General features: G+C 43.5%; 1 protein-coding gene across 5 annotated transcripts in view; it reads left to right on the top strand.

Moving 5' to 3' along the window:
• Positions 1 to 19,760, top strand: part of fhod3b (formin homology 2 domain containing 3b) — a 245,730-nt gene that overhangs the window by 224,867 nt on the left and 1,103 nt on the right. For all 5 annotated transcript variants that reach the window (XM_056234474.1, XM_056234477.1, XM_056234475.1 and 2 more), the window contains 4 exons: positions 2,308 to 2,498; positions 2,799 to 2,991; positions 17,119 to 17,299; positions 17,379 to 17,540. In XM_056234474.1, the coding sequence (XP_056090449.1) occupies positions 2,308 to 2,498; positions 2,799 to 2,991; positions 17,119 to 17,299; positions 17,379 to 17,540 (727 nt within the window). The remainder of the gene's footprint in view (positions 1 to 2,307; positions 2,499 to 2,798; positions 2,992 to 17,118; positions 17,300 to 17,378; positions 17,541 to 19,760) is intronic.

Here is a 19,760-nt window from a genome sequence, read left to right as displayed (position 1 = left end):
ATTTGATATTGGTGAAGTAGCCTATAGCATTGATTAGCTGTGGAGGGAGGGGTGTGGGGATTAAAATAATTCAGCAGAAGTAGGGATGTTTAGACCAGAAGGAAATCCCAGTCCCCCCTGGCAAATCACACTTTACTTAAAACCATGTTTTTAAAAACTCTAGGTTGTAGGGAACAGACCTCTCTGCCATGCGCGCGCACGGTTTGGAGCACAATATCTGTCTCGCATGCACGCTCGCTCTAAATAGATTACGGGATATTTTAACTAATTTACGGTATAACTAGTCGATCACGAGTGGCTCAACAGGTAGATCTATAGATAAACTATATCTTTCAGGAATTTGACTGACCGGGTTGACACTTCAGCGTGAGAAATCGGGGGGGTGGCGTGAGAGCCTGGAATAAATAAATAAAAAAATATATATAGCCTATATAAAACAAAACTGTATGGTGTAACAGAGTTTTAGAGCTAGACAAATCTCTCTGCAATAATAAATATAAAATATACAGCAGACCATGTTTGTGCGGGATTTGAACCTGTGTCATCTTGATGATGAACCATCAGTTCTACCGCTCGGCTATGAATTTTGTTACTGAGAAATAACCAAACGTTTGATTCTCACATGAGCGAGAAAACGTTTTGTCTTTAGCCTGTGAGTGTAGGCCTACTTTAACCTTTTACAGTTTTAAAAGATTATATCTTATCTGTATGACCAACAATTTGTTGTAGGCTTATTTGGAAATTACCATAACTTGTAGTATTTCATCCTTAGGCTACTGTTAATAGACATTAGCCCCACTTACGTTTTGCTAAATGTCCCTTTGCGCCACCTGGCGGTCATTTCGCGTACGACTTTGAAATGCGACTGGTTTATTTTTACCGCGGTGGATGGCTAAAAATGGTATGTGGATGGCTAAAATGTGTGACTAAAAATGTGCTTTTGGCTTTCATTTATATTTTGATTGTTTGTATATATATATATATATATATGTATATGTATATATATATATATATATATATATATATATATATATATATATATATATATATGTATATATATATATATATATATATATATATATATATATATATATATATATATATATATATATATATATATATATATATATATATATAATGAGCCTTTCATTCAGGGGTGTCACACAAGAAAGAATGCAAGGACAATATATATATATATATAAATAAATAAATATTTATATACACACACACACACACACACACACACACACACACATATATATATATATATATATATATGTGTGTGTGTGTGTGTGTGTGTGTGTGTGTGTATATAAATATTTATTTATTTATATATATATATTGTCCTTGCATTCTTTCTTGTGTGACACCCCTGAATGAAAGGCTCATTAGTATGCAGTCTGCTCAGGTGAGAACTGCCTAATTATTCATGAGGGGGTTGGGCCGATCCGCCCATCCGCATATTGCCTTTGCAAACAAAAAAATGTTTTTCACAATTTAAAACAATCTATTGTTTTATGTGAATGATTAGCCAGAATGATTTTCAGATCAATTTGAAGCAAATACTCTAGGCGACAACATCCACTAGTCAAAAGTCTTGTGGACAGATATTTAGTATGTTATTTGTGGCCATATATTAGAAAATTTATTTTTTAGTTTTTTCAATAACCACGCATAAACAATATTCTCTCAAAAATACAAACATGTACATACATGTTGCTCACATATAATGGTAGCCCTGTGTGTGCTATATAGAGTGTAATTTCACCTGTGCCATTAATATGTTTATAAGCAACTGAAAAATGCACAAATGTCAGAGCATGCCAAAACATCTCAAGGACCCCGAAAACACCTCAGACCCCAGAGGGTTAAGGTGGACGTTGACGCAATTTCTTTTAGAAACAAACTTTGTTATATTGTTTTCATGTTATCACTGTGAAGCGCTTTGATACAATCTGTATTGTAAAAAGCGCTATATAAATAAAGGTGACTTGACTTGACTTGACTAATAGTGCAAAATCATACCAATTTCTTATTATTTTGTCTTTATAACGTTTCTTTGTTTTAAATATTTCAAAACACTGTTTATTTCCAGATTTAAATTAGATTTTATATTCCAGATTTTCAATATCATCTCAGAATTTTGGACCACAATGAACAAACAATGGCAACATGCCACATGCAAAGAAAGAAATCAAGGCATCACAATTCCATGTGTTGTTGCTAAAAGTAAAGCATTGGTTGTGAAGGGAACAGACCAATCCTGAGACACCCTACTTGATCAGCGGTTTGTCCTGTCTTCTCCAGGTGGACTTCGACCAGCTGCAGGAAAACCTATGTCAGATGGAGCGCCGCTGCAAAGCATCCTGGGACCACCTGAAGGTCATCGCCAAACATGAAATCAAACCAGCCCTTAAGCAGCGCATGTCGGACTTCCTTAAAGACTGTGCAGAAAGAATTATCATCCTTAAAATTGTGCATCGCCGCATCATAAACAGGTGCATTAAATAAACAATAAAGCTGTTCACACAAATCCAATCTATGAGAGTGAAAAAAGTTACTTGAAATCTGATCTGACAGTTCAGATTGAGATATTGTTTCAGAAAATCTGTTTTCAAACCACCTACCGAATGTGGTTTGGGTCTAGTTTGCAAAAATATGGATTGGATTTTGTGTTTTTAGCTGTTCAGACGTATTCCAAAAAACTGTTTTTTTTTGCTGCCTGTCTGAACTAAACCATAGTTGAAGAGATTGTTCGAAAGTTATTTAAAGTAAACGTCCCTGTATTTGATCTACAGGTTTCATTCATTCCTGCTGTTCCTGGGCCACCCACCGTATGCGATAAGAGAGGTGAGCGTTCACCGCTTCAGTAAGATTCTGAGTGAGTTTGCACTTGAGTACCGCACCACCAGAGAGCGAGTACTGCAGCAAAAACAGAAACGAGCCAATCATCGCGAGAGGAACAAGACCCGGGGCAAAATGATCACCGAGGTGAGTGTGAACAATTGCAGTAGACTTTTCTATACCAGGTTTAGTTCTGAAATGCTAAAACAGATGTATTGAGTTGTTAACAGATAAAATGCACATTTTATAGAAAACATTTTTAAAGGGGATAGTTCACCCAAAAATGAAAATTCTCACCCTTACGTCGTTTCAAACCTGTATGACTGTCTTTCTTCTGCGGAACACACCAACACATACAAAAATTAATTTTGAAGAACTTTAGGAACCAAACATTTTTTAAAAATATCTTCTTTTTATTAACAATATGAAATTGAGTAAAATGATGACAGAATTTTTTTTTTTGGATGAACAATCCCTTAATATTAAGGGAAAATGGTAACACTACAATAAGGTGTAATTTGTTAACATTTTCATGAATGTTTACAGTATTTTTCATTATTCTAGATTGCGGTTAATCTAAAAAAAATACATATTTAACATTTAAGTTGTATAAATCTGTTCTATAAACTAACATAAATTAAAGGTGCAGTAAGTGATTTCTAAAAAACGCTGTTGAAAGTGGATCGGACTGAGCACCACAACACACTTGTAGCCAATCAGCAGTAGGGGGCGTGTAGGGTTGGGTATCGAAACGCGGTTCCAATAAGGAACCAGTTCCGACGTAAACGGTAGTAACGAGACCGAATAAGAACGAAAATTTCGGTGCCTGACTTATTTTTTACCGCCCCCTGTAAAATATCTCGCGGCACGAATGTTCCAATACATATAAATAAAACATCTCCAATTAATCAGCAGAGCATTCATTTTGTTTGTTTGTTCAATAAGAGACGATCTAGCGCTGAAAAGTGTTTTTTAAATCAAGTGATCAAAGTGCTCGTTGCCGCTGCGATCAGTGGCGCGGATACAGTGTTTTCTCTTGTGGCTCGCGCACACCCCACTGTCTTCACTCGGACAGGCGCTTCAATCCGTTGTGGAGAGACTCTCTATTTGTTCCGGTGAAATCACAAAATATAATGCACACAAATGTGTCCCTTCTTGATATACAACCACTGATGAGCATAATCGGTTTTGATGAGAAAAAAAGAATGTACGAATGCGGATTAGAACCCAGAGAACCTCTGACACGCTTGACGAAAGTTCAAGTTCAGCAGGCTGCCAGTGTCTCTATAGCACGCAGTGTGTTTATCGTGCAATTTATACGCGAAAATGTGTTTTTACGTGCAAATGATACGCAGTTTTCGGGGCATTTGATACGCACTTCATTGCCTGTAATACACACACATCCCACACCACTAATTCCACCCAAACGTATAATACACACGCACCCCACACCACTACTAAATCTACCCTAACCAACCCATGCGTATCCTATGCACGTAAAAACTAATTTGCGCGTATAAATTACACGATAAACACAATGCGTGGTATAGAGACGCATTTAGTGTGATCGGGTTGCGACATCACAGATGATGATAACAGCAGCTGTTCCTCTTCGGGTAAGTCTAGTAGGCCTATTTTAATGCCAACTGCAAATCTTGCATATCAAGTAGGCTAGCAAACACCGTTGCCATTCAACAGCGAGTGAGGCTATACTGTGTGTGTTAAATATTTCTGCTCAGTGTCAGATATTTCTCTGCTTAAAGTAAAAGTCATAATATGTGAAGACAAAATGTTGATCTTAACTGAAAACGTCTCGGTTACGGATGTAACCCTCGTTCCCTGAGTAGGGAACGGAGACGTTACGTCGGATGACGGAGAATGGGGGTTTCGCCAGAAAGCCTATCATCTTCGAGTATTAAAAAACGAGCCTATGGCAATGAAATGCCATGGGTCTGCGGAATTTGCATAATGTATCTCCGCCTCACCGCGTGAGTATTTAAGGAGAGACACCTGCAACAGCAGATCATGTCTTCGCTGAGGAGCCGAGACTGAACTCAGGCGTCTACCCAGCGGTACAGCGGAAGTGGCAGGGAGACGTAACGTCTCCGTTCCCTACTCAGGGAACGAGGGTTACATCAGTAACCGAGACGTTCCCTTTCGTAGTCACTCCGAGTTACGTCGGATGACGGAGAATGGGGGTCCCCGTGTAATCACGCCACCTTCACAGCTGTCTTCCAGTGCCCTGCGAAGTCTGACCTCCCTGTCGTGATATAGGCACGGACGAAAGAGTCCTACTTAACACAGGAATACCAAGGTACACTGGGAAGCATATCTCAGGGGAGATATGCCGCAGCATGCCTACCCGTAGGGAGGACTTAATAATACACATATGGCCCGAGGGGGCTACATATGGAGGAACACTGGAGTGACCAGCCCGTAGGGCGGCATCTACTTTCAACTCCAGGAGTGGCAAGGTGGCTTGCCGAGGGAAAGACACATGCTCAAAGAGGCTTACAGTGGAAATACACATGTGGGGGTTGCTCGGAGGAGGAACCATGCACACGGAGGCACCTAGCCGACGCACAGACAATAGACGCTGGCGGCAGCGTCAACAGTGCTGGAGGAACTCAGGGCTTCAGAGAGGAAGGCTACCTGAGGAATTATCGCACGTATCCAGTCCGTGGAGTGGAGTGGCGAGCAAGCGAAGACACCTAACGGTTCCCGTGTTTGCTTGAAAAAGACAGTACACGGGAGGAGACTGGCTCCACTGGGAGATTGTAAAATCTGGCGAATGTGTTAGGTGTCGCCCAGCCTGCAGCTCTGCAGATGTCTGTCAGCGAGGCGCCACGCGCTAAAGCCCAAGAGTCAAGTCAAGTCAAGTCACCTTTATTTATATAGCGCTTTTTACAATACAGATTGTATCAAAGCGCTTCACAGTGATAACATGAAAACAATATAACAAAGTTTGTTTCTAAAAGAAATTGCGTCAACGTCCACCTTAAGTAAGGCAGATCAATAATATTATTGAATATTAAATGTCCCCAACTAAGCAAGCCAAAAGCCAAGGCAACAGTGGCAAGGAACCAAAACTCCATCAGGTGACAGAATGGAGAAAAAAAAAAAACCTTGGGAGAAACCAGACTCAGTCGGGGGGCCAGTTCTCCTCTGGCCAACGAAGGAACAGTGCATGATTCGGGCAGCATTACAAGTCAGATTGGATCGGAACATTTAGAGTATTTTTTGGAAGTCCAAGTATGCACGCCGGTCTTAAGACAAGTTGTTGAGGATCAGTGCCGTCCACCATAGAGAGTCCATATCGCCCGTGTTGAGTCGTCACTTCACAGGCTTTGTGATTGGAGCATCTGAAGTCTCCGTGAGAGGCTGGATACAAACTGGAGCTGACGAACGCCATTTTCTCGGGACTCGCGTCCCGAGATAACAGCAGAAAAGCAAAGGGAAAATAATTAGCGTAGCTGCTGTTCATAATGATGATTTCCATAACACAGGCGTAAATGATAAAACATGAAGACAGTGACTCTTGCGTCCCAAAATCACCCCCCTCCATCCCCCACTCAACTCAGCCCAGCTTACTGACCTCTACGTCCCTCCTGCTGCTGAGACCTAACCACAATCTCACAATCTCTCCGCAACCCAACCATACGCGCCAACCCGTTGACTAAGGCTGTCGAGCCCCACTGGTGCGTGAATAGGCAGTTTCAGTGGACAACGGTTCCGTATGGCATACTACCTACCGCAACACAATATCTGCCCAACCACCCGTCATTCACGCAATATACACAGGAACGTAATGACTGCAAATACTATGCAACCTATACAGATAACCTACAGTCTCTTCAAGTTTTATAGTATTAAATGCATTTGATCTGATTCAGCAGTATTATAAAAGGTAAGCATTATGTAAATGCTTGGCTAAAGAGATGCGTCTTTAATCTAGTTTTAAACTGGGACAGCGAGTCAGAGCCTCGAAAAAAATATCAGGAAGGCTATTCCAGAGTTTAGGAGCTAAATGTGAGAACGCCCTCCCTCCTTTAGTGGACTTAGATATCCTAGGAATGACTAGAAGCCTCGAATTTAGTGATCTTAAAGAACGCGATGGATTGTAGGGCGATAGAAGGTCCATTAAATACACAGGAGCTAAACCATTTAGGGTTTTATAGGTCAGTAATAGTACTTTGTAATTGATACGGAACTTGATAGGTAACCAGTGTAGAGATGATAAAATTGGTGTTATATGATCATATTTTCTTGACCTAGTAAGAACTCTAGCGGCTGCATTTTGCACTAACTGTAGCTTGTTTATTGAGGATGCAGGACAACCAGCTAATAAAGCATTACAGTAATCTAGTCTCGAGGTCATGAATGCATGAACTAACTTTTCTGCATCGGAAACAGATAGCATGTTAAGTAATTTAGCAATGTTTCTAAGATGGAAAAAGGCTGTTCTTGTAACATATGAAATATGATTTTCGAAAGACAAGTTGCGGTCTAGTATAACTCCCAGGTCTTTTACCGTAGAGGATAAAGTAACAGGACATCCTTCTATATTAAAGTTGTATTGTAAGTGGTTTTGTGGATAGTTTTTTGGACCAACAAGTAATACCTCCGTTTTATCTGGATTTAGTAGCAGGAAATTATGCGTCATCCAGCATTTTATATCTTTAAGACACTCTGTCAATTTTGATGAGTTAGTGTTTTCATCTGGCCGTGATGAAATATATAATTGAGTGTCATCAGCATAACAGTGGAAATTAATTCCATGTTTTCTTATAATATTACCAAGTGGCAGCATATATATTGAGAATAGCAGAGGGCCTAACACCGATCCTTGCGGCACTCCATAGTCTACTGACGTTATCTTCGATTTTTCCCCATTTAAACAAACAAAATGGTAACGGTCTTATAAATACGATCTGAACCAGCTTAATGCCTGTCCCTGAACACCAGTGTAGATTTGTAGTCGATCCAAGAGTATTTTATGATCGATAGTGTCAAACGCAGAACTAAGATCGAGTAGAACTAATATTGAGATACAGCCTTGGTCAGAAGCTAAAAGTAAATCATTTGTAATTTTAACTAGCGCAGTTTCTGTGCTATGATGCGGTCTGAATCCTGACTGAAATTTTTCATATATCTCATTTTCTTGCATGGAAGAGCACAATTGAGCGGACACAGTCTTTTCTAGTATTTTAGACATAAATGGAAGATTTGAAATCGGTCTGTAATTTAGTTTTTTTCTGTAATCCAAAAAACTAAGTTATTTGGATCTAATTGCGGTTTCTTAATGAGAGGTTTTATTACTGCCAGCTTGAATATTTTTGGAACATGACCTAAAGATAAAGACGAGTTAATAATATTAAGAAGAGGCTCTTCCACTACAGGTAACACTTCTTTCAGAAATTTAGTTGGTATTGGATCTAATAAAGATCCAATACCAAGAGGACGCCACACTCCGGGTGGAGTGGGCGGTCACACCAAGGGGGCACGGTCGACCTTGCTGCTGGTATGCCAAAGCAATAGCGTCCACTATCCAGTGGGATAACCTTTGCTTGGAGAGAGCCTTTCCCTTCAGCTTCCCACCATAACAGACAAAGAGCTGGTCTGAGGTCCTGAAACACTGCGTCCTGTCTACGTAAGCACGGAGTGCGCGTACTGGACAGAGCAGTGCCAAGGCTGGGTCTGCCTCCTCCCGGGGCAGCGCTTGCAGGTTCACCACCTGGTCCCGGAAGGGAGTGGTGGGAACCTTGGGCACATATCCAGGCCGGGGTCTCAGGATCACGTGAGAGTGACCGGGCCCGAACTCCAGTCCCCTACCCTCTTGATGGAGGCCAACGCAACCAGGAGCGCTGTCTTCATTGACAGGATCTTAAGCTCAGCTGATTGCAGAGGCTCAAAGGAAGCCCTCTGCAGGGCATTTAAGACCACTGAGAGGTCCCAAGAGGGAACGAGAGGAGGGCGAGGAGGATTCAGTCTCCTCGCTCCTCTCAGGAACCTGATGATCAGGTCGTGTTTTCCAAGAGACTTACCTTCAACTGCTTCGTGATATGCGGCGATAGCGGCCACATACACCTTCAGGGTGGAGGGAGACAGCCTTCGCTCCAACCCATCTTGCAGGAAGGAAAGCACAACACTGCATCTCCTGGGGTCTTCTCGGCGAGAAGAGCACCAGTTAACGAAGAGGTTCCACTTCAACGCATAGACATGTCTCGTGGACGATGCGCTAGCGGAAGTGATGGTAGCCGCCACCGCTAGTGGCAGGGTACTCAAACCTGCCTCGTCCCGTCCAGGAGCCACACGTGGAGTCTCCAAAGATCAGGACGAGGGTGCCATAGGGTGCCCCGTCTCTGAGAAAGGAGGTCCTTCCTCAGAGGAATTGGCCAAGGAGGTGCTGTCGCGAGGAGTACCAGTTCGGAGAACCAGGTCTTGGTGGGCCAGTATGGGGCGACCAATATGACCTGCTCCTCGTCCTCCTTGATCTTGCACAGAGTACGTGCGAGAAGGCTCACTGGGGGAAACGCATACTTGCGTAGGCCCTGCGGCCAGCTGTGCGCCAGTGCATCCGTGCCGAGCGTGCCCTCGGTCAGGGAGTAATACAGGGCGCAATGGGATGAGTCGTGGGAGGCAAACAGATCTATCTGTGCGTCCCCGAACTGGTCCCATATCAGCTGGACGGACTGGGGATGGAGTCGCCATTCGCCAGAGGTTGGCCGGAGCCGTGACAGCTCGTCGGCTGCAAGGTTCCGCACTCCTGGAATGTAAATAGCACGAAGGGACCTCAGGTGCTTCTGACTCTATAAGAGGAGGTGGCGTGCGAGTTGCGACATACGGCGAGAGCGTAGACCACCCTGACGGTTGATGTACGCTACAGTCGCGGTATTGTCCGAGCGGACAAGTACGTGTTGACCCAGGAGCAACGCGTGGAAGCGGTGCAGGGCAAGGGGTACTGCCAGCAACTCGAGGCAATTGACATGCATGAGGCGCTGGGGTCCTGTCCAGGAGCCCGCGGCTGCATGTCCATTGCACATGGCGCCCCAGCCCGTGGCAGAGGCATCTGTGGAGACGACAACATGCCTGGAAACTCGTTCTAGGGGAACTCCGGCCCGTAGAAAGCTGAGGTTCCGCCACGGGGTGAAGGTCTGACGGCAGGTCGGAGTTATTGGAACTCTGAGCGTACCGCGATGCCATGCCCACCTCGGGACCCGATCGCGAAGCCACAGCTGAAGCGGTCTCATATGAAGCAATCCGAGTGGCGTTACCGCGGCTGCGGATGCCATATGCCCCAGGAGCCTCTGAAAAAGTTTCAGTGGGACCGCACTCTTGCCCTCGAACTGTCGAAGACAAGTCAGCAGTGAGTGTGCGCGCTCGCTCGTAAGCTGCGCGGACATGGCGACCGAGTCTATCTCCATACCGAGAAAAGAGATCCTCTGCACGGGGCAAAGTTTGCTCTTCTCCCAGTTGACCCGAAGGCCCAGACGGGCTAGGTGCCGGAGCACAAGGTCTCTGTGTTCGCAAACCTGATCTCGAGAGTGAGCTAATATTAGCCAGTCGTCGAGATAATTCAGGATGCGAACCCCGTGTTCGCGTAGGGGAACAAGGGCTGCCTCGACGACCTTCGTAAAGACGCGAGGAGACAGAGCCAACCCGAATGGGAGAACCGCGTACTGGTATGCCTGCCCCTCGAAAGCAAACCGAAGAAACGGTCTGTGTCGAGGTAAAATGGAGACATGAAAGTAGGCGTCCTTCAGGTCTATCGCTGCAAACCAATCCTGTGGCCGCACGCATTCGAAAATGCGTTTGGCCGTGAGCATCTTGAACGGCAGCCTGTGAAGAGAGCGGTTCAAGACGCGCAAGTCCAGGATTGGCCGTAACCCACCGGTTTTCTTGGGGACAATGAAGTAGGGGCTGTAGAACCCTGACCTCATCTCGGCTGGAGGGACAGCCTCGATTGCACCCTTCGCCAGCAGGGTAGCAACCTCCGCTCTCATGACCGGGGCATTGCCACCGACCAAAGTAAACGGACTCCCCTGAAGCGGGGAGGAGACCGTGCGAATTGGATCGCATAGCCGAGCCTGATAGTTCGGGCGACCCAGCGGGACAGGTAGGGAAGCTCTAACCAAGCTCCCAAGAACTGAACCAGCGGAAACATCCGAACGACAGACGTCCCCCCGGAGGGGCAGCGAAGCGGAGTGACCGGCCCAGGCGTGGGTGGCATAGCGGCCCGGTGCGGGGGCACGGTCATGCTCCGCGTCCTGACAGAGGAGACCAGGGAAGGACCAGCGTTCCACGGGGGTCTGCTCTGCCAGGGGTCTGGCGACAGAGGGGGACGAGAGTGGTGTGGTCCGGAGACGGCACACACTGTCATCCGCGCCCTCAGAGACAGAGGGGGACGAGAGCGGCAAGGCCCGGGAGCGTCGCGCACTGTCGTCCGGCCCTCTGAGGGCTCAGAGATGGGATGCAGCTCTTTGGTTTAGAAAAGATTCTCCCCCAGCCCTCCACCAGGGGAAGGAGTGGCCCTGCAATCACTCCCTGAAGAACTGCAACCCACATCTGAGCTGCCCGTAACGGGAGCGCCGCAAGCCTGGCCTTGGCGGGGCTGCGGGACCGGTACGGGCAGGGGTGCCTTCCTGCGACCACCTCCACGGCGCGGCCCGGTGCTGCTGGGGGCCGGTGGGAGGGGGCGGAAGTCGCAGGAGGGCGCATTCGGCAGCAAGCGGACTGAGGCGTCTGAGCCGGCAGCTGGAGGCAGCAAAGCCGCGGGGTCAGACAAAATAGCCACAGTCCACTTCTGGGCGGCCGAGAACTGTTGGGCAGAGTCCTCGACCGCGCCGCCGAAGAGGCCAGCCTGGGATATGGGGGAGTTGAGGAAACGAAATCACACAGCCTCGCGCACATCAACCAGGTTAGCCAGAGGTGTCTGACCACCTATGTGGACATCACCTGACTCAGGGAGCGTGCGGTCACCTACGTCGCTCGGAGAGCAAGGTCGGTGACGGCAGGCAGCTCAAGGATGAGCCCTGAATCAGCCCTACCCTCGTGCATGTCATTGAACACCCAGGAGGATGGCAATAACACGCAGTGAGGTGGCAGCCTGCCCCGCAGCTCTATAGGTCCCCGCCACCGGAGTAGACAAGAACCTACAGGCATTGGAGGGGTGCTTAAGAGTCGCCACGCCAGGTGGAGGCGCTGTGGGGACACATAAGTGTTGCCACAGAACACTCCACAGGGGGAACCCCAGTGCACCCTAGGCCGCGGCCTCTACGAGGGCAGAGAAGGCGGAAGAGGCCACTGAGCAGTCGCGAAAAGTCAAGGAGACTTCCACGATCTCATGATCTCTTCATGCACGTCCGGGTAGAAAGGATTTGGGTTCGCCACCCCCAAAAACCAATCACCCGGGAAGCATAGCTGTGCACTCTGGATCAAACTCGTTATGCTAGCACATCCGAGGACGGCAGCACAGACGAGCCATCATCTCTAGAGGACTCCAGCTCACCTTGTGATGCGGTGATACATGATTTCATCAGCCGGGGGACCGAATGAGACCGCGGGCCCGCGGGCGGGCCGGCGAACTCACCTGGGACCACGCAGGTTGCAATGTGAAAGACGGGGTGTGGACCGAGGAATTTTTCGTCGGTTTAGTTCCAAACCTGCCGTCTTAGGTCACCCTGGCCACCAGCCGAAGTATTATCTCACGTGGAGAAAAATAGATCGGGGTGTGGATGAGGGGACTCTCACTCATTGAGCTCATCGAGTCTCGACCGTTACATTGCGATGGTCACGTTCCCAGTGAGAGAACGTGACACACCCACGAGCGCTGTCTGAGCGCGATCAAAGCCCAAACACTCAAAACAGCGCTCGCGCCCATCAGCTGAATCTATCAGAATACCACACTCAGAAAAACACGGGCAGATCGTCTTTAGAAAGACGCGTCTTTAAAAAGACGTGCCGCGTGCAGCTCTTTAGTGAGAGGAAAAACTCCGCGGATGTTGAAGCGACCAGGGAGAACACACAGACTGGCAGACCACTGCTCAGCTCGCAGGCAATGTGAAACTCGCTGGATACCGCCGTCACACCAACACCGGAGAGTTCGCTCGTCTCGAAGAGATGTAGTCACTGAGAAAACTCAGGATTTGGCTTGTGGAGTGAAGAGATGCTCTTGGCTCCGAAGCGAAAACATGATCTGCTGTTGCAGGTGTCTCTCCTTAAATACTCACGCGGTGAGGCGGAGATACATTATGCAAATTCCGCAGACCCATGGCATTTCATTGCCATAGGCTCGTTTTTTAATACTCGAAGATGATAGGCTTTCTGGCGAAACCCCCATTCTCCGTCATCCGACGTAACTCGGAGTGACTACGAAAGGGAACTCATCTCTTCCGTGAGCACTTAACATAAAAAAATATATATAATTCTTTCCTTTTCCTTTAAATCCTTGCTTATCTGGCTTATGCTACTCCGAGCAATGTCTGAACTTTGTATTTTGAGCACTTCTTGCGTTGTTTTTGCCTCTTCACGATGACTCGCTTGGTTTAGTCCTCAGGTGTAAGTCGCTTTGGATAAAAGCGTCTGCTAAATGACTAAATGTAAAATGTAAATGTAACTTAAGTGTTTTACATCAGTAGCCTATTAAACTGCGCAATTTTTCATTTAATCAGAAATCAGAACATCTTTAAATCTTTAAGTTAATATTGTGTCCAGTTTGGCCCTGTAAATAAAAGGGTATTATTTTTTGACAAAGTGTGTGCGGTTTTGTTTTCTTTAGTACCGGTATAAGAACCGTTTAAGCACCGGAACCGTTTAAAAAATACCGAGTAGGTACTGGTATCGGATAAAACCCAACCAATACCCAACCCTAGGGGCGTGTCCACTCATGAGGGGGGAGGAGAGAGGGTGAGCATTTGTAGAAAGACTGTAGAAAGAGAGATGGTTGAGACACATTACAAAAGAGAAAAGGTCAGGGGGATATTACTGGAAGAGCTTTAGGACCTGGTTTAATATTAGAAAAGCTTTCTGGAGAGACCGAAGCGGGAAGGCCTGAAATCGGACAAAGAGGTTGCGTTGTTTCTGCTCCATTCATGAGTAACATGTGTTTCACAGAACCAACATATTCTATTGTTGTAATGTTAGTTATAGTAACAGGACAGTTTGTGATTGTTTGTCTGGAGGCTGGCGTAGCGACTAACAACAAACTCTTGCTTGCATATACTCTTGTGTACTGTATGTTCATTGTTTGTTTTTCCTTGTCGTTCGTTCACTTTATTTTTCGCTAAGCATTATTTTGCTTTGCTTCAGCTGTGATAAAGAGACATCCACTTTTGCATCGTGTGTTTGTGCATTTTGGGGACGAAGCAATGAAGGGAGGGGTTTGTTTTGGGCTGATTTCAAATATCAACAGTGTTTCTCAAAAATCGCTTACTGCACCTTTAACAATGAACAATGTTCATTGTCAATTTATGTTACCTAATCTAATTTTTTTTTTTAAACTGGACCTTATTGCATAATGTCTCTGGAAAACTGGTTAATTTCTGGAACAATCCTTTTAAAACTTTTTAAGGACATATTTCATCTGGTGCTTCAGACATGAACCAGCACTATTTAGGTACACATATTCCATCACATCTTCTCCAGATTAAATATATTTATGCTAACAAGATTGATTCAACTACATCTCATCATGAATGCGATGACACAGTGGATTATTCAAAAACCAGAAGACAATGATGAAAACTGATAATTAAAAGAAAATAGGACATAAAAGTAACCATTATTCTCCTGCTTCAACTAATGTTTTGTTTGGGGTCTCAAAGTTTGACTCAAATATCCAAATATCTGATTTGAAAAGTGATCTATTTTCCAAACACTTTTTTTCCCTGTAATTAATGTACAGAAAATTGCCCTCAGTTCCTTTGTCCTCGTTTTTCCTCTCATTTCTTAAACATTGCTAAAATTCTGTACTTCATCATTGCACCACTAGAGGGATCATTATTTTTCCAATGACTCATTCAACATTCTTTTATATCTTTGGCACTTCGAACTGTATACCCACTTGAGACCAATGAGGCTTGACTCTTATCGTCTATATTCCAGTCCACCCCTAGAATTGTCAGAATAGCCTAAAAACACGCTTACCTCTTGCATTACAATAATAAAACTTTGTAAACCAAGCAGTCTATTGTCATGGGTTTTGCAGTTCTGTGCTGGCCCTGGGTGGACGTTACTCCAGGGGGCCAATTTAATGCCTCTCATGGGGGATGTCGCAGCCAGGATAGCCCTTCATGGCATGTTATGCTTGGCGGGGGTCTGCCTTAGTCTAAGAGGGGTGTCTAATTCAATCTCTGTGTGAAAATCCAAACCTTTGGATGTCCCTGTAGGAGCCGTGCATGCACACTCTGGCTCTGAAGAGGTAAAGCTGAGGTAAAGGAAGTTCACGTAGGTTTCGTATGTTGCTGCAAAACAATAAGCCCAAGTGGATTATGTAGAGACGATTTTCAAAACACTTTGTAACTTGGTGCTCACTCTATAAAGATTTTTTTTACCACATGCAGTACTACGGTGAATTTCATTTTAACGTGTCAAGGTCACTAAAACAACTGAAATAAAAATTGTTTTATATATATATATATATATTTCAGCTAGTTGTCAAAGCAACATTTCTTATTTTCATTTAGTTTAACTTGATGTACTACAATAACTGAAACAAAAATTTTTTTTATAAAAACTGTATAGAGATTATAAAACTAACTAAAATTTAAAAATACAAAAATAAAAACTATTTCAAAACAATAAAAACTACTAAAATAATACCGGTCTAGGTTTCATCCCCAAAGCAACTATATACATATATATATAGTGACATAAATTGTAAATATTAACTTTATGCTATTTTTCTGCATTAATAAATATATATATATATATTTTTTCTTATTTAGTATAAAATTGTATGCTTCATGGTTGTGATTATCATGAAAACAGTGAATAAAATTCTTGATAGTTCTGCATTTTTCCCTTCCGAATATATTTTCATATTTCTTTGTTTTAGTTTTGGGGTAATTTATGACCATGACACATTCTTGACGGGTTAAAAAAAATACTAGAGTTGCCTAATGTGAATGAAGCTCAGGATAGTGCATTTTGTAATGTGTTATGAAACCTTCATAACTTTTGTAACTGTGAAACTGTTTTGTAACTTTTGTAACTCTTTTGTAACTGTGAAACCAAATACCAAAAACTTTTTTCAACCCAACATTTCCTGCTATTCTTCGCTGCCATGTGACGACTTTCATTTCTTCTCTGTAGAGTGATGAGGAAGAGGATGATGAGGTATGCGTGTATCCTTGTGCTTTTATTCAGTTGCGCATGAATGCGTTTCATGATTTCTTCTCGTGACTTCACTGACCTGTAATGTTCAGCATGTATTACTAGATCGTATGTGAGTTTTTGATGCACCCCATAACAACTAGAGGCTGAGGAATTCAGGAATCAAAATTTGTCTCTCTTATCATTGGCAACTGTTTGGATTTGAAGAGTTTGTTAAACCAGATGTAACATGATGTTGAACAAACCTGTTAAGCTGCTTCAAAACACACTGAAAACCCTGGATCAAGCATCGTTTTTAGTCTGCCATTAAAAATCCAAACCTGTGACAGATGTAACACTGGATATGTGCAGCTTTCAATATGAAGAAACTAATAAGTGCAACAATCAGCTCCCGGAAGTAAAAACTGCATTCATTTTCTTCATAGGGAAATTGTTTTTAATGATAACTTTAAAGACAGTCTGACTGTATTTGTTATATATATATATATATATATATATACACACACTTTGCAATAAACTTTAAATATATTGTTTCTATATATATAAAATCAACAGCTTTAAATGAACAGTTTTATATTTCTCCATCAGTTTTAATTTGATTGTCATACTGGAACTGTAGTACTTTCCCTCACTAGACGTTGATTCAACTCGTAGCTTTTGTTTATGGCTTGTAACGCTTACAATAAAAAAAAAATCCTTATAGGAAAATTACTTCTGGAAAAAGTGAGACTCTAAAATCTACTAATGTGTGAATAATATACTAAATCACTACGGGAAGGCATGTTTTGGTGCGATGTATATATTTGACTACTTTTAATGATGTTTATATAAAACACATTTGTCTGAATTGAAACTAGTAAATGGCGAAAATATAGGTACAAAATAAGGTTGAGTTAATTTGTATGTATTGCTAATGAATGAATGTCTTCTTGTTGTTCTCAGAGTGGGAAGTTTGCAGGCGCTCCTCTGGAGGGTCAGGAGTGTCCGCCACAGGGTTTGGGCTACACAGAGGACGTAGCTGAACATGAGCAGATGACTGCAGTACTGCGCACCAGCCTGCAGGGCGGAGACAGTCCCTCATCTGTTCTCCCTGGCCTCCGCACACGGACTCGAGCCACTCGAGGTATGTTCACAGATGATGCTGATTTGCTGAAGGAGTCCTAAAACGTTGAAACACTCTCCTTCTTGTGTCTCTTTTCTAGGCCATACGGCACTTTTGTCTGCTGCAAATGAAGACACTTCTAATTGCACAAATGATACAGCAGATGAGATCATGGAACGGATTGTGAAATCAGCAACTCAGGGCCCCAGTCAGCGCACACAGCCCCGCGAGAGGAGACGCTCCAGAGCCAACCGCAAATCCTGTGAGTCTGCAAATATCACACACACACACACATTTTTTGTAACTGTCTCTCTTGCTTTGTTTGGAGTTTGTTATCCATATACTTCCATATTTGGGCCTCAGGCAGGAAACTATTTTGCCGTATTACTTGTTTTGAGTTTTTGAAACAAGTTGCGTCTTGTGTTGTTGAAAAAGATTTTTAAAAGAAGTCACCAATGCTCCCTCACCAAGGTTGCATTTATTTGATCACTACTGCAAAACATCTATATTGCGAAATATTATTACAATTTAAAATGATCATTCAGAAATCATTGTAATGTACTGATTGGCTGCTCAAGAAACTTTCTACTTATTAATATTGAAGTTGGAAACAGTTGTGCTGCTTAATATTTTTGTGGAAACATACTTTTTTTTTTTCAGAATATTTTGATGAATCAAAAGTTCTAAAGAATTAATTTGAGATAGCTGACCTCAAATGTTAGTGTATAGTACATACTAACCCAGACAGCAACAAAGTTGCAACAAACCCCCCCGTAAGTTTAATAAAAAAAGCTAAATTTTGAGCAAACAGCTGAGAAAATCACACTTTTGTAAAAAAAAAAAAAAAACTACATCCGGATCGGATTCAGAATGATGATCAAGACATAGATGGAGCCGATTGAGTCCATCAACTCTCCTAATGCTTGCACAGTCCTATAGCTCGTCCTGGGTCGACATTTCATTCGGTAACGTTAGGCAGTTTTGATTTATGTGCTGTTTAATGTTGATGATCGTGTTATTTTACATATGCATTTGATTACACATAAGATAGCTTGTTCCTGCATTTTCTTCGCATGTTTTTTGATCAGGAGATTCTGCACTCTTTCAGAAGATTTGTCAATGCGCCCCCTACTGTATAACAGTGAAAACACAGAAAGACGTAAATTTCCGTCAATGGCAGGGAAAGCGTTTTCTCACAAATGACGTAAATTTCCATCAACGGCGGAGAAAGGGTTAACAGATTAAATTGCTTTATTATTCAGATACATTTTCAATCACAACTTTTAATTCAATTTAAAACAATTGTACTAATATTTAAATAATTTTGTTTTAATTAAAGGTACAATATGCAGGATTTTTCACCACCAGGGGTCGCTAACCTCTTACAATAACAAAGGCGTATATTGATGACGTATATTCCACATTAAGCTGAATTATGGATCTTGTCGTCAAGCTGATGGATCTTTTATGGATGAGTGAATACATTGATGTTTTTAACATGACTGTGGTGTGAAGCAGGGCGCGATTGCTAGACGTATACCAGGGCCACACACAACGTGAGTCCCGCGGATATAAAAGAATAAGGACATTTTATTCTACCGAACTACACGCAAGTGCTGAATTAATACTCACACAGGTCAGTTTATTAGACCAATTAAACTTGAGGTAACGCAGCGCTGTTTCACTTGCTCTAACAGTTACACTATCACACTAAACGGCATTTGAGTGTGTTGAATGTTGTTAGGTAGGTTGTGTGTTGGCTGTATGAGACTAAGTACGTTAAGCTAGATCAACATTAGAATAACATAGATCATTTTCTTACATTTCATCATGTTGAACTAAATAACATTGATTAGTTTTATGTACATTTGCTCACCTGTCTAATAAAGTACATGCAACACTCGCGTCTCTGTCAAGTCGAAGTTAGTCGCGGACGTGGAGCTCTCGGCATCTCGAAAGATGTTGATCTTCGTTCTAGTCCTCTTTTTGTCTCAAAGTCTGCTTGCCATGGTCCATCCATAATGTATGAACAAAACAACAACAGCGTGAGCGTCCTGCTAGGCATAACCCAGTTGTCAACGTCTGTCGCCATGGTTACTATGGCAGTAGGAGGTCAATCAAGGGGGTAATCCATCGACCGGAAGTTGAAGCCGGCCGGGTGCCGCCATCTTGTAGCAGAACTTCACTTGCGTTAGCATTTCCATTGACTCCCATTCATTTTGGCGTCACTTTGACAGCGAATAACTTTACATCTGAGGCGTTTAAAGACTCCATTTGTCCATTATTTATTTCTAAAGAAACACGACAATGTATAAAGTGCTCCATTACCTTCTATGTTACATTATGGCCCCGTAGAAACAGATTTTGTAAAAATAGGCTAACGATTGCGTCATAACCACTCGACTCTGTCGTGCTGTACAGAAATTACCGTACAGACAGGAGGAGAAGCTCGCAGTCAATCGGGGGGACGTCCCGTCAAGGG

This window comes from Rhinichthys klamathensis, unplaced genomic scaffold, assembly GCF_029890125.1.
Source record: "Rhinichthys klamathensis goyatoka isolate OS25496 unplaced genomic scaffold, OSU_Roscu_1.1 h1tg000395l_1, whole genome shotgun sequence".
Classification (NCBI taxonomy): domain Eukaryota; kingdom Metazoa; phylum Chordata; class Actinopteri; order Cypriniformes; family Leuciscidae; genus Rhinichthys; species Rhinichthys klamathensis.
This window is presented reverse-complemented; position numbering and strand designations above follow the sequence as displayed.